This window comes from Rhea americana, unplaced genomic scaffold (genome assembly GCF_003343005.1).
Source record: "Rhea americana isolate MKP2758 unplaced genomic scaffold, rheAme1 scaffold_176, whole genome shotgun sequence".
Taxonomy (NCBI): domain Eukaryota; kingdom Metazoa; phylum Chordata; class Aves; order Rheiformes; family Rheidae; genus Rhea; species Rhea americana.
In genome coordinates this window covers 517,899-530,523 of record NW_028185883.1, presented here as the reverse complement: position 1 = coordinate 530,523, position 12,625 = coordinate 517,899, and the positions used below count along the sequence as shown (strand labels likewise).

The 12,625-nt window shown below is 36.5% G+C and overlaps 1 protein-coding gene across 7 annotated transcripts in view; it reads left to right on the top strand.

Moving 5' to 3' along the window:
- The first annotated feature begins 1,750 nt into the window (after positions 1 to 1,750).
- The window catches only part of ARHGAP12 (Rho GTPase activating protein 12), a 79,362-nt gene continuing 68,487 nt past the window's right edge, over positions 1,751 to 12,625 (top strand). For 5 of the 7 annotated variants that reach the window (XR_014895384.1, XM_085301382.1, XM_085301380.1 and 2 more), the window contains exon 1: positions 1,751 to 2,498. Coding sequence is in view for 6 of the 7 variants with exons in the window: in XM_085301382.1 (XP_085157508.1) it covers positions 1,830 to 2,498 (669 nt within the window). In the remaining variant the exon portion in view is untranslated. The remainder of the gene's footprint in view (positions 2,499 to 12,625) is intronic. The other 2 variants (XM_085301384.1, XM_085301383.1) reach the window with 2 other exon arrangements.

Here is a 12,625-nt window from a genome sequence, read left to right as displayed (position 1 = left end):
CAATTACAGCTTTAAAGCTACCTGTAGGAAGTACTTCCTGATGTAAAACAAGATGGACTGTGTGTTGGGGGGGGAAAGGCTGTTTAAACACAAGTGTTTCTTTTTAGGCTGTGTTCTTGAGCTTTTTTAGTTTTCTTTTCCTAGTGACTTAAATGGGAAAGGTATTGTCTTCAGGGATCAGACCAAATAGCAGAAGTGATAAAAGAAAAATGAAATAAATGTTACAGAAAGAGATTTTTGCTTCGATTTTCCATAGATGTTTTTATCACTAAGTGACTGTTTCTGCAATTAGGTCCTAGTATGATAGTTGAGATAGTTGAGTTCATGCTGAATATCTCCATGACTGCATGGAATTGCATTAGTTCCACTGGGTTGTGGGATAAGCTCTGCAGATCTCATTGTAAGGTCTGAATTTGCAGAACTGTAGATTTCTAAATAATTTCCCTTATTCATGAAAAGCTTTTTTAAAAGAATTATTTATTAATCTTTCTAAAATTAGCTATGACAGCATTTCTATCTAAAAATTCTGTCTGAATGTTAATCTTCCACTCTTGTTATCTGCTTGCTTTTTTTCTAAGAGTAAGAAATAGGATCTTTCTTGTTAACTAGTTGTGTAGTGTTCGGTATAATTTGTTTAGATGAGTTAACAACTCAGGCATTGTGCGTTTGATGCTATAGGATTAAACAGGGAGCACTTGGAGTTCATGGACAGGAATACAGTTATCTAGACTATGAGGTGCTGAAAGTCCTTTCCAAAATTTTCATTTATTGTCCTTTCAGTCTATTTATTGTCCATTCTTGGTTTAGGTTCTTACTCTTGTTTCGTTATGTTTTGGTTTTAAGCTCTTGTATCTTTTGGTTAGCTTGGGTTTTCTGTGCAGTAAGTATTTTTAAAAGTTCTTTTAAAAGCAAAGTAAATAGTAGCATTTAGACCACTAAAATCAAAGCATTTCAAACTCTAAAATATTTTTATTTAATACTGCCATGATTGTAGGTAAAATTTGCTTAAATTAGTTATGCTAGCAATTTAAAGAAATAAAAAGTAATTATACTACCAGTTTTAAAGATGTCTAGATGCAAAGGCAGTGAGATCTGTATCCAGAGACAGAGGAGGTTGTGTTTTTCCTAGTGATGAGCTTCTGTTCGGTGAAAGTTGGCGTAGTTTGGAGAGCATGCCAGTTGCCTGCGACAAGGACTCCCAGCCTGTGCTGAACTGGTGACCGGGCTGTGATATGGAAGGGAGAATTAAAAGATTTTGTGAGGAATTCTGAGCACTCTGAAAGACTCCTGAGCTGAAATAGAATTTGAAATAAACAATTTAARTATTTCTTTTTAAGCAAAACAAAGCCTATATGTAAGGAAGAGATTGACTCAGCCTTTCCTCCAGAGCTACCTGTCATGCTCCCCAAGCCCCCAAACTTGATCAACTTTACTTAGTAACAAAAAAAAAAAACCCCAAAAAACAAAACAAAACAAAACAAAAAAACTGACTTAATTGGTAACTTGGTAACAAATTTAACCTTCATATGCATACAAACTTCTTGCTGTCTCCAGATTTCACTAATGACTTTCTGGTTCATGAGTGAGGAGGGTGTCTAAAAATTCTGCTATTTTTCATTGATTTATTTGTCTGAGGTCAACATAAATTGAATTTGTGGTGGTACTTGTGAAATGATTTTCCTCTAAGGTGCTCTTAGACAATTACTTCACTACATGTATATCTCTCTCTTTTTTTTTTCCTTACAGCTCTGATTAAAAGTAGGAAAAAAAAATTTCAAACAGAATGCGGCTTACATTTTGCCTGAAAAGGTGAAATCTTTCAAATAGAAATGGCTGACAAAGGCGTGAAGATACTTCCAGGACAAATGTACATTGAAGTGGAGTATGACTATGAATATGAGGCCAAGGACAAGAAAATTGTGATTAAACAAGGGGAGAAATACATCTTGGTCAAAAAGACTAATGATGATTGGTGGCAAGTCAARAGGGATGAGAACTCTAAACCCTTCTATGTGCCAGCACAGTATGTGAAGGAAATACCACGAAAAGCACTGATGCCACCTGTTAAGCAAGCAAGTACGCTGCCAAATAGTGCATTGAAGTTGACACATGGATTACAGAGATCAACAGAAAACGTGAATAAGTTACCAGARCTTTCTAGTTTTGGAAAATCTTCTCCAGTTCAAGTGTCTTGCTTAGTTCGTGATGCCAATCAAAATCTGGGACCAAACAATAGCCCCAGTCAAACTCTTGGTTTGAGTCTGGACCTTACCCAAAACAATGGAAAACTTAACAATGAATTGCAGTCTCCCAAGATTTCCAGTCAGTATMGAGCTCTCTCTGTGGGCCATTTCCCATGTCCAGAGTTCTTGGAAATAGAGAAAACCAGCTTCTTGCATGAGCAGTCTTGTGATTCAGCAGGAGAAGGCTCAGAAAAAATCCATCAAGATTCAGAATCTGGGGATGAACTCAGTAGTAGCTCCACAGAGCAAGTGCAGGTAAGTTTTTTTTAATCTCTATAGATTTGGGGAGTTTTCTTATTTTCTTTCAAGCATTACTGTAATTGTTTTCCTACTGTTTTGAGTTTTCTACCTAATAAATTAAGATTTTTTTTTAGACAAAAGTATATACAAGTAAAAAGTCTTGCCTCTTAATTATTCAAATTTAGAGAGCTGATATGCATCTATTACTTGCAAAAATACATTGATTAAATTGATTTACATTATCCTGTGATTTAGTGTTATATGACATTTTTTTCTTTACTAAGGTTGTTCTGAAGTGACATTGAATTTGGGTAGTACAGCGATTCTCTTCCAGAATCAGAGATCCTACTGCTGTAACGTCTTTGTTTCTAGGCTTGTTGAACTTTGAAACTAGTGGAAGATAATGGTGCCAGTTACAGTAGTCAGCTTTTTCTAAGTATGGATACGGATAGTCCTATGAGCTGTAAATTCATGTATTAGTGAATTTAATATTTTAGAATGGTACATTTAGATTTTGTATAGAGCTTAATTTCCAGCTTTTTTATTTGTAGACTCTCATTGTAATGAGTCAGTCTTGCTAATTCTGCTTTCCAAAACTTTTTGGTTTTGAGTAAAACTCAAAACAAGTGAGTCTACTTTAATTAGTATGGAAGAATCTCAAGAATGATATATTCCCTTCTTAGGCTAAAACTGAGCATTGATATCTTTATTTAGTAAAATGATTTGTTTTTTTAATCAAGTTTTAAATCCCCCCCCCCCCCCAAAAAAAAAAAAAAATAGTAGTAGTAATCTGACTTCGATCATCAGGGCAATTGTGGTAATGGTAACCAAGTTAATTCAAGTCTATTGTAATTCCAGAGTTGTTCTTGAATGACTGATGTGTGTGTACATACAGATATGGATGTATTTATGTGTGTGTTTATATAGGTATAATTTTTTTGGCCCCTTATGTTTTTCTGTAGGGATGATAATTTTTTTCAAAATGTCCAGGTTAATAATTCTGTACTCTCTGCACTTAATATGAAACTTGTGGTTTGTGTACAAACTGATTATTATAGTAAATCTCACTTGCCAGCATCCRATCAGAAAATGAAAGGATCCGACTTTAAGTGTTGTATTCATGTAAAAATTGATATTGGCCTTAGAAATAAAATTCTTATCATGGAGAGTTTGCTAGTAAGATACCACTAGGGCAGTGTTGTTTAGTTAACAGGAGTGCATGTGGGAAGACCTGAAAGATAGAATGGATGATTTATTTAGTCTTCAATTGCCTGAGCTCATGTATATATACATATGTATAATGTTATACATATTAATCAAAACTCAGTTGTTCTTTATATCTCATTATAGTGTGAAACTGAGTGAACTCGTCTCTATATTAATTATGCCTRTTAATCTCTTCTATTTCATATATATATCTTATTGTGCTCTTGACCTCTTTCTAGAAATTCTGTGTTTCTCTAGGTACAGGACTTCATGCCTCTATTTGTTATTTTTTTATGACAAATTTAACTTCACTTATCCTTCTCAAAGAATAAAAAGGATTGCTGTATTTAATTCTTCCATATTTTTTCATACTTATTTAGTGTAAGGACTGATTTTTTTTTTCCAGCAGTGCCCTAGCTCACTGTTGTTGGTTTGAGCCACTTAAAACTTGTAAGGATGAAATATTTATTTGATATTTACTTTAGAAGCATGTCTRTTAGCCCATCTACTGTTCTAGTAACTATTTGCCAAATTAATGAGAGCATTTCTTTGAATTTTTGAACATTTCTTTATATCCTACTTTAAGTAGTTTACCATACTTACATTTATGTTGCCTGTCAAGTCCATTCCTATTGCTGTATTGACTATAACTTGATGMGTCACCTTCTGTATTTAAAGTAGATGAAATTAACATTGCATGAGTGTATTTTGGCAAACAATAGTAAATATATGGCCTGCAGTTTAGTCTCCAGGTGACTTTGTCAATATTGGTATTAGACTTACTGCTTTCAACTTTTTTTGTGTGTGTGTGTGTGCATCCGTCCCAGTTAACTGATTCAACGCCAAAACCTATTTATAACCTATTTATAAGTCTGGATTTCAGTGGGGCAGATAGGCATGTATACTTACAGACTTTGCTATATTATGCAAGGTCTGAAGATGGGAATTTTCTCAAAGCTCAAAAGTATAGATTCTAAAAACATYATATTTCAGCTATGGAAAAAAACATGGCCTCGTTTTACTAATATTGCAGTGAAACTATTGCTGGTTTTAATCTTAGACAATAAGAATGTGGATGCTCAATATGTTTTTGCAGCTGGCTTATTTTAAAACTCTGAAGTAACTTAATTTCATCATGTGGAATCATAGTCTCTTTAAACACAATTAAAATATTTGACATTTAGTAGCCATAGGGATTAAAGCAGTAGTAGCACTGATGTCACTGTTAGCTCAGTCTAGATATTATGAGTGCCAGCCTTCTCCACTGGAACAGTCCCATGTTTTTTATAATTCTTTCAATAATGAGCATTGTTTGGCAGAAATCAGCTGTGCAGAAATTAATGGCTTAGAAAGCTGTTTTTATTGCTCTTAGTCCATAGTGAGAACATCAAGTTCCAGGCGTTCACACACARACACAACTTTCACTTCACGGGACAAGCTGACTGTGGATCTCCGTCCTCTCTGCCTGTTGTGGAATTTAGTTTTATGCAGTYTGTGTCATTAAAAAACTTAAAGTTACAGTGAAGTTTGAATAGTATTTTGTCTTRGATTTGTAAGAGTGGAGGCTTGAATGACCTTAATATCTTCATGTAGATGAAATTTTCTGCCTGCATAAACTCATGGTTTAAAAGCTATCTGGATAGACAGGCAGTTACCGTTGATGCCAGTGCAGAGCAGATAGAGGTGGACGGAGAGTTAAGGGGCCTGGTTTTTGTATCTGTGTCTTTTTGGAGAAGGAAACTTTAATCGAATGAGCTCCATGGCTCTGTTTCCAGACAACTGTAGAACTGAGGGATGGATTAGTCTTAGATGATAACATTCATCCTTAGTCCGTCCTTCAATGTTTTTTTTTGCCTATATCCTGAATACAAATGTATGAGATGCAAGGGAGTGCTTGTATTATGAGAAGATCATTCTAACAGTTACATTTTTCCAAGATTAAAATAACCTTCAGAGAACAGAGTTGTAAAGTGCAGCTTCTGTAGCCGGGCAGTCTCTGGCTCAGAGGTTTGTTGGCTGTGGAAATGCTGGAGGATCCTCATTCTCCAGTGTGCTCCACAAAGGAAGGGATTCTTTTTTTAGCAGCTGAAATCTTGCGTGAAATGAAAAGTAGAGAGGTGACAATGTGAGAGCAAAAGAATTTGCTGATGAAGATATGAGCAAGTGACCTGGTCAGGAGAACAGAAATGAGTATGAATGCTGATGCCCTTTTATACAGAGAAATATCAACAACTGGGTGAAACTCTAATGCATAAAGTGTTCTAAGAATCAGATGATTGCTTATGGACTTGAATTGTAGGAGGGATAGAGATAATTAGAYGGAAGTACGGCTTGGGCAGAAACAAATTCCAATTTAACCAGCTTTAGACTAACAGCAGTCCATTCTGGTGGAGATGGCGACTGCAGGTAGAACTGGGATTGAATGRACTGGATCAGGAGTGCATAAATAGACTTAAGAATCACTGCTTATAGTGCTTGAAGCTGTGAGAATCAATGAAATTTTACTTGAAATTTTAGGAAAATAGTATCAGGTATGAGAAGGACAGAAAATACTTCTCAGAGGGGGGCTGACATTAGGATAGAAGAAAGCTGAGAGGAGAATTTTGTAGCTGAGCTTGGACAATACGTGAGAAGCGGCGGGGAGGTTATGGCRATACGAAGTCTTGAATAATTGTTCTGGAGAAATAATTTCTCAGGAAAGAAGAGTTGAAGCAAAACTGAGAGAAATTAAAAATGGTCTTGAAAAGGAACTTTGGACAGTATTTGCGGGTAAAAATCTATTAATTGTTTTGAAAGAGGATATGCAGGGAGAAAGAGTAGGAAAAGTTTGGAGGTCATGCCAAGAAGGGAGAGAATAGTGTGTTCTCACATACTCTCACAAGAGTGTAAGACTGGTGCTACAGGACAAAACAGTTGACAGACAGATATTAGAATCTACTTTCAGCATTGCTATGCATAACTTACCTAAAATACTTTGTTTCAGGTGAGGATGAGTGTTCATAAAAAAACATGGAATATATAAAATTGTAAAATATTTGCACTGACTTAATATTACTATTTTATGCTTATTAAAAAGATACTTCTAGCAGCAGACTACTTTTAATCATTATAAATATAGACAGTGACCTATTTGCAAAGATTGTTCTTTCATCCTCTTTAGTAATTGACTATTGCATAAACTGTGAAGCACTAAAGGGGATTATCACGAGGATGACTGTTTTGCTTTGATTAATTCTGAGTAGTAAAGATCCTACGAGTGGAGCTGTTTCTCTTTGACCTCTGCAGTTTCTGTGGGAATTGCTGTAACTTTGTTTTTGCTTGGGTTAAAAAAAAAAAAAAAAAGTGAGAGTGCTTTATGTGGAGATCTTAGCATTTGTMTTGCCATTTAGTTGATAGTCTAATGTTAGTGATTTTCCACCGGTCATTCTTGTTGGTCAAATATGAATCCTGTAAATAAATGACTGCTGGTTTTGTAGGCCCCATATTTAATTTGCTTCTATTGTAAGAAATGTGCTGCTTTTTTTGAACTTTAATTGGGACCACTATATAAAAAAMTTATGCTTAATGAGACTGAACATGTTTGCAGACTGTTTGTGGTAGTATGTATAATATTTTTAAATTAGGTTTTAAGTGCCATCTTAATCTCTTAGCTTCTAAAATTGCATTAGAATAACTGTGTAAAATGCTGAAATATGGCCATTATAATGAGGTGAAAAACACTTCATAACTTTTAATGAAAAGGAACTAAAAGCTCTGTAACTTAAGGAATCTTGTAAAGTGTTAACACTAGCTTTGTTTCCCCATAACTGCTGGTAGAACCATAATCAACTTAAAATATTTTCTGAATCATATTGGTAGCTGTGAATGCTGTCTCTCCAGAACCTTTCAGGAATGGTAGTGTGTGATTTCCCACCACCCCACCCCACCCTTACTCTATGCTAGCAGGTCTGGATAACCTGAATTCRAAACAGTGCTGGTTTTGATCAGATCTTAATATTTTTAATGTGGAATAATTGTGCAAGTCAGCTAGCAGATMGCTCTCCCTCTGTCAGGATGAGTAATTCTGGAACTAGGCACCCTAAAATGAGAAAACTTGATGTCCCACTAACATATGCCTGTAACATTGCGTGTAGCCTGTATGCTCCTCTGAACTTCACTGCTGCAAATTAGATTGCTCTTTTTGCCTTTTTTTTTTTTTTTAAAGAAAAAACAAGTGTTATCGAAACAAGACAATTGTGGAAAAAATCATAATATGGGAGAAAAATGTGTTTTAGTTTTCAGGCTTCTTCTAGTACTGACATAAAAACTGATGATTGAGTGTTTGGCTGTGTAAGACAAATCTGCTTGGTATATAAAGTTTTATGAGCTCAGAATTGGAATGCAGGTCTASAGCACTGTAAAAATCCTGCAAGTGCCAACACAGTCTTCTGGCTTTCCGCCCCTATTTACCTTCATTYCATGCAGAAAATGAAGTGGAACTTCCAGGACATCTGCTTCCATTCATAAATGCTTCAAACCTACGCTTCTGATCCTGGTAGAACTCTTTAATAGCTCAAACGAAGCTCAGGTTGCACTGCTTACAGAATAATAGTCATAATATGGAATTAAAGTTTCTGAATTTCACCCAGAAAAGTGTCATTTCTGGTGTGCAATGTGAGTTAGTGCCTGCTGTCCCACCTGTCTTTTCTTTAAGTCCTGAAAAATACCACCCTTAGCAGCAATAACAGCAGCATCTTTATGGAAGACAGAGTAAATGCTTAAACAGAAAAGCAGCACTAGGAAAGTGAGCTGATGTTTTGGCCGACTGCTGCCTACACTTAAAGCAGTTGGAGACACTGGAGATTTCTCCATTGGCAGCTCTTCTGTCAGTTTTAACTTGGGATCCYGCAGGTGTAGAACAAACTCTAACCTGCTTTGTAATAAACACAAACACTACTGGAAAACATTGGATCATATCTTGGTCTTATGCATTACATAATGTGAAATTAAACAATTATATTCTGTCATTATACGTAGTTGCTATCTAGGCAGTTGTTTAATATTGCAATGCTTGCATATTAAACAAGTTTGCTGTTAATTTGTAGAATGTGAGAGAAAGTGTCACTTGTTTCACTGCAGTGAGACAGAATGGTGGGGAACGTGTGACCGGACAGAGTAAAATGCACAGCACTTCTTTCAGATAGGCTGTTCTCTCTGGAATAGTATAGACTTTTGTTTTTTTAAAAAAGGAAATAAAGTCTATGCATATTTAGTACCTGAACAACTGCTATTTCTCTGCTGTATCTTGTTGGATATGTTTAGTAAAAACAACACAGAGAAAGGCGTTTTGTTCTTGTTTAGATTTTATTGTAATGCTGAATTTGTTCACAGTCTTTTTCCAGTATAGTAAGAATGGATTATGATTAAGAGTTTCAGAAGACTTCTGTGATGGTGAGTGATTGGGAAATCCTGTGATAGGTTATGCTTACTAATTTTGAATTTAGACTGCCTTTATATGTGCAATTGATGGCTTCTGAATTAGTTCTCAAGAAAGATCTTCACTTTTTACTAAATTATTTCACGAAAAAGTGTCAAGTTAATGCAAACAAGCAGTCAAGCAAAGAGAAGGTCGATAGTAGGAAACGGCAAAACAACAATGTGGAACTTTGCAACTAGTTCAGTGTTATTTCTGTATTTTAAATACTGTATGCAGTTTTTGGCTCCCTTCATCTTGCAAAGGAGATAGTAGAGCTGCAAACAGCATAGAGAAGGGTGAAAAGTATGAACAGAGGCATAGAACAGTTCCTGCATGAGAAGAAGCGGGTCTTCAGGTTGGAAAAAACAGGAGTGACATGGAAATGTAACTGACTTTGAAGAAGCTGAATATAGTGTGGTTGGTTGTTCACAATATCTTTCAATACGACTGGGGGTTAGGAAATGAAATTAATGTGACAACAACAAATTAAAAAAGGAAATTCTTAATACAACCTGTATGCAACGCTTGACTAAGCTCCGGAAACTATAACCATTGGAAATTGTGAATGTTAAAAACTTACCTGTATTAAAGGACTAATTTCATACTTTCATGGAGGAAAAATCTATCAAGGACTGTAAAGAAGAGCGCCCTTACCTGTGGCTTAGCTGGCACTTGAGCTATGAATGAGTTGAGACTAGGAATACATTTKGGATGCCAGTGCAGGCCTCCCATGCCTTCCCGGGCAAATGCAGTTGATGGATGTTTGGTCCTTATTATTCCTTAACGTAGTRCCTTTCAGGAGTGTATCCCTGCTATCAGAAAGATAATGGAGTGTAGGAAAAGTTTTAATTAAAAAAAATGGCAGAAGTCAAAGGCTTTGAATAAGAACTGTGCAAAAAAAATTTCATTCTGGTAGATGCACAGTTAGTACTGCATACAGAGAGCTCCTAATTAAGCAGATACTACAGCTACTGAAATASCATTACTACTGAAATGGCTAAGAAATTGTTGAGAAGTAAAATAACCTTATTTCTGACACTTTATTTTCTTTCTACATTTTTTTTTCTCCTTGCTCTGTCTTTTCTTTTGGAGCAATTGAGAAAACTTTCTGGAGAGATAGAGAGCATCACTGAGAACAGAGATGTTCTGAAGACTGGCACAGGTATTCTGCTAAGCAGAGTCTGCATTTCGATGAGTTCAGTTCTCCCTCTGATAAAACAGTTCTGTAAATGAAAACTAGCAGTTGAAGTACTGTCTGAATGGACTGGATTTATTGCTTTACATTAGTTTTTGATGTTGTTATTTGGTCTCAACTTTTGACTGTAATCAAAGTTCACGATTAGAATTCATGGCCACCCCTCTTTAATCTTGCATAGGACTTTTTTGAATTTAATTAACAGTTTTAATTGTTTCCCCTCTAAATGGGTTGCTTAGGGTTTGTGAGTGATCTTCAGATCATCTAGCTAGATTAAGTAGCTTCTCTGTATTCTATTAAGCTCACATCCAGAAAGCAGAGTTTTATGTATGTTTTTAGTGGTGGCCAGTATAAATGGTTGTCATCTTTCTTTTGCTTTCCTGCATTATCTTTCAGTTGGAACACTTTGCTGCTCTAGTCACCGCTTGGCTCTACAAATATTTATTGCCAATATAGCACTGAGAAGGAATGGTGCTGGTTTAAGCAGTGTTGTGACCAAGAATGTAAATACTGCAAAGCAGTATAGCAAAGGGCATACTCCTTTGTAACAGATTGAATAGATATAAATAGTTCAGTGCAAAGCTCTGCAAATCTCTCCAGTGAAAGGACACACTTGCTTTTTTAGTATCACTTATATGATGAGACTTCTGCTACAAATATGCTAATATATAGAAACACTCTGACAAAATATTGTCTGATTTTAAAAAGAAATACTGCTCACAATAAGTTTCCTTACTCTCAGCTAGTTGTTCAGTGTAATAGTGTTGCGTATGCATTTCTCTTCTAGATAGCTTGATAAATTGCCAGGATGCTGTTTAGAAATGATTGGTGCTACAGCAGAAACTTGGCACCATGTTGCTTTTGGTCATTGTTCTTTAAGCATTCAGGAAATGCATTTTTAATGGGATGTGTTAGAAGAAACTTTGATCTACGGAAAAGTGTTGTAATGCTTAGAAAAAATGAGGTTCTTGAGTAAATAGTTGACTACTTTTCCCATTGAAACTGAATAAAGGCTTTTTTTCTCCCCTGAGGATCTGTCAATACATTTAGCACTATCTGTATCAATTCCTGATTATCTATGTCCAGTTCAAAGAGCTAATTAATCTGTGCTTGGTACTTGGCATAGTGCTTTTAGATGCAGGGGAATATATCTGTATGTCTGTCTACATACGTGCGTGTGTGTGTATTTGTTTTCTCTTTTTTGAGCAAAACATAAATAACTGCTTTTAACCAGCCTAAAAAAAGGTTGGTAGTTTTCCGCTACAGTAGTTTCCTGACTTCTTAGGTTGGGGGGCCACTGTTCTGTTTCTTGGTAGCAATTTTCTCCTCGTTTGTACCCCTAAATGTTTGAGGGCACTCCTGCACAATAACTTCCTGGGATTAAAACCGTCAGTATCTGACATATTGGGGGGGGGGGGGAGGAGGAGAAGGGAGCTGGAAGGTGAAGGACTTATGTCCTCGCTGAGGTCTTACTTGTCCTTATCCTCCTTACCAGGTGGTCTGTTCTAACTTTCAATGGTATCTTCATGCTATCCTAAGGCCCTGCACTCTTCGCACTCCCTTGTTACTCCTGGATCCCTATTTCTCTGCCTACACAGATATCCCAGAGATTTCACCACTTCTCCCAGCCTGGCTGTGTGGCCGCCTGCCTTTAGCTAGGGCGCTTGAGCCTGAGCTCCCCGGTTGGAGGAGTCGAGGCCCTGCCAGCAGCCCTGCTCTCACAGCGCGTTTTCCTTCCAACCCCTTTGCTCGCTCTGGGCTTAGCTGCTCGTACCTGTGCCAATACGGTCAGTCATCCTTCACGGTTATGAACTACCGCCTTTAGCTTGCTTGCTTTCTTTCCTCTTGCCTTTGCCAACTCAGAGGGCTACGTTCCTGGTGTTCTTCCATGCCTGTCTCCCCAAGACACCCATCTCTGTTCCTTCTCTCCCTGAGTCTGAGAAAGTTTGCTCTCAGAGCAAGGTGTGGGTTGTTACGTACCAAGATAGAAATTTGCGGGTAATTTTGTTGTTTGCTTTTCAATTAAGTTAACCATGTGTATAAAAACTGTGCTGCATCCCTCTTTTCTGCTTCGTTTTATATAAATATTGAGAATATGCTCTTAAGTACAGCATTTGAGGACTGTAGWCAGTACTTCCAGCAGATTGTTGCAGCTGCATGTCTTCAGCACACATTTTTATTAAAACATACACAGAGAACTTCAGGGGGAAACAAGAAGTTAAACTGGCTATTTCTTTCCTTGCAATTGATTTCTGAGGAAAGATTTTTTTTTTTTTTTTTTTTTTT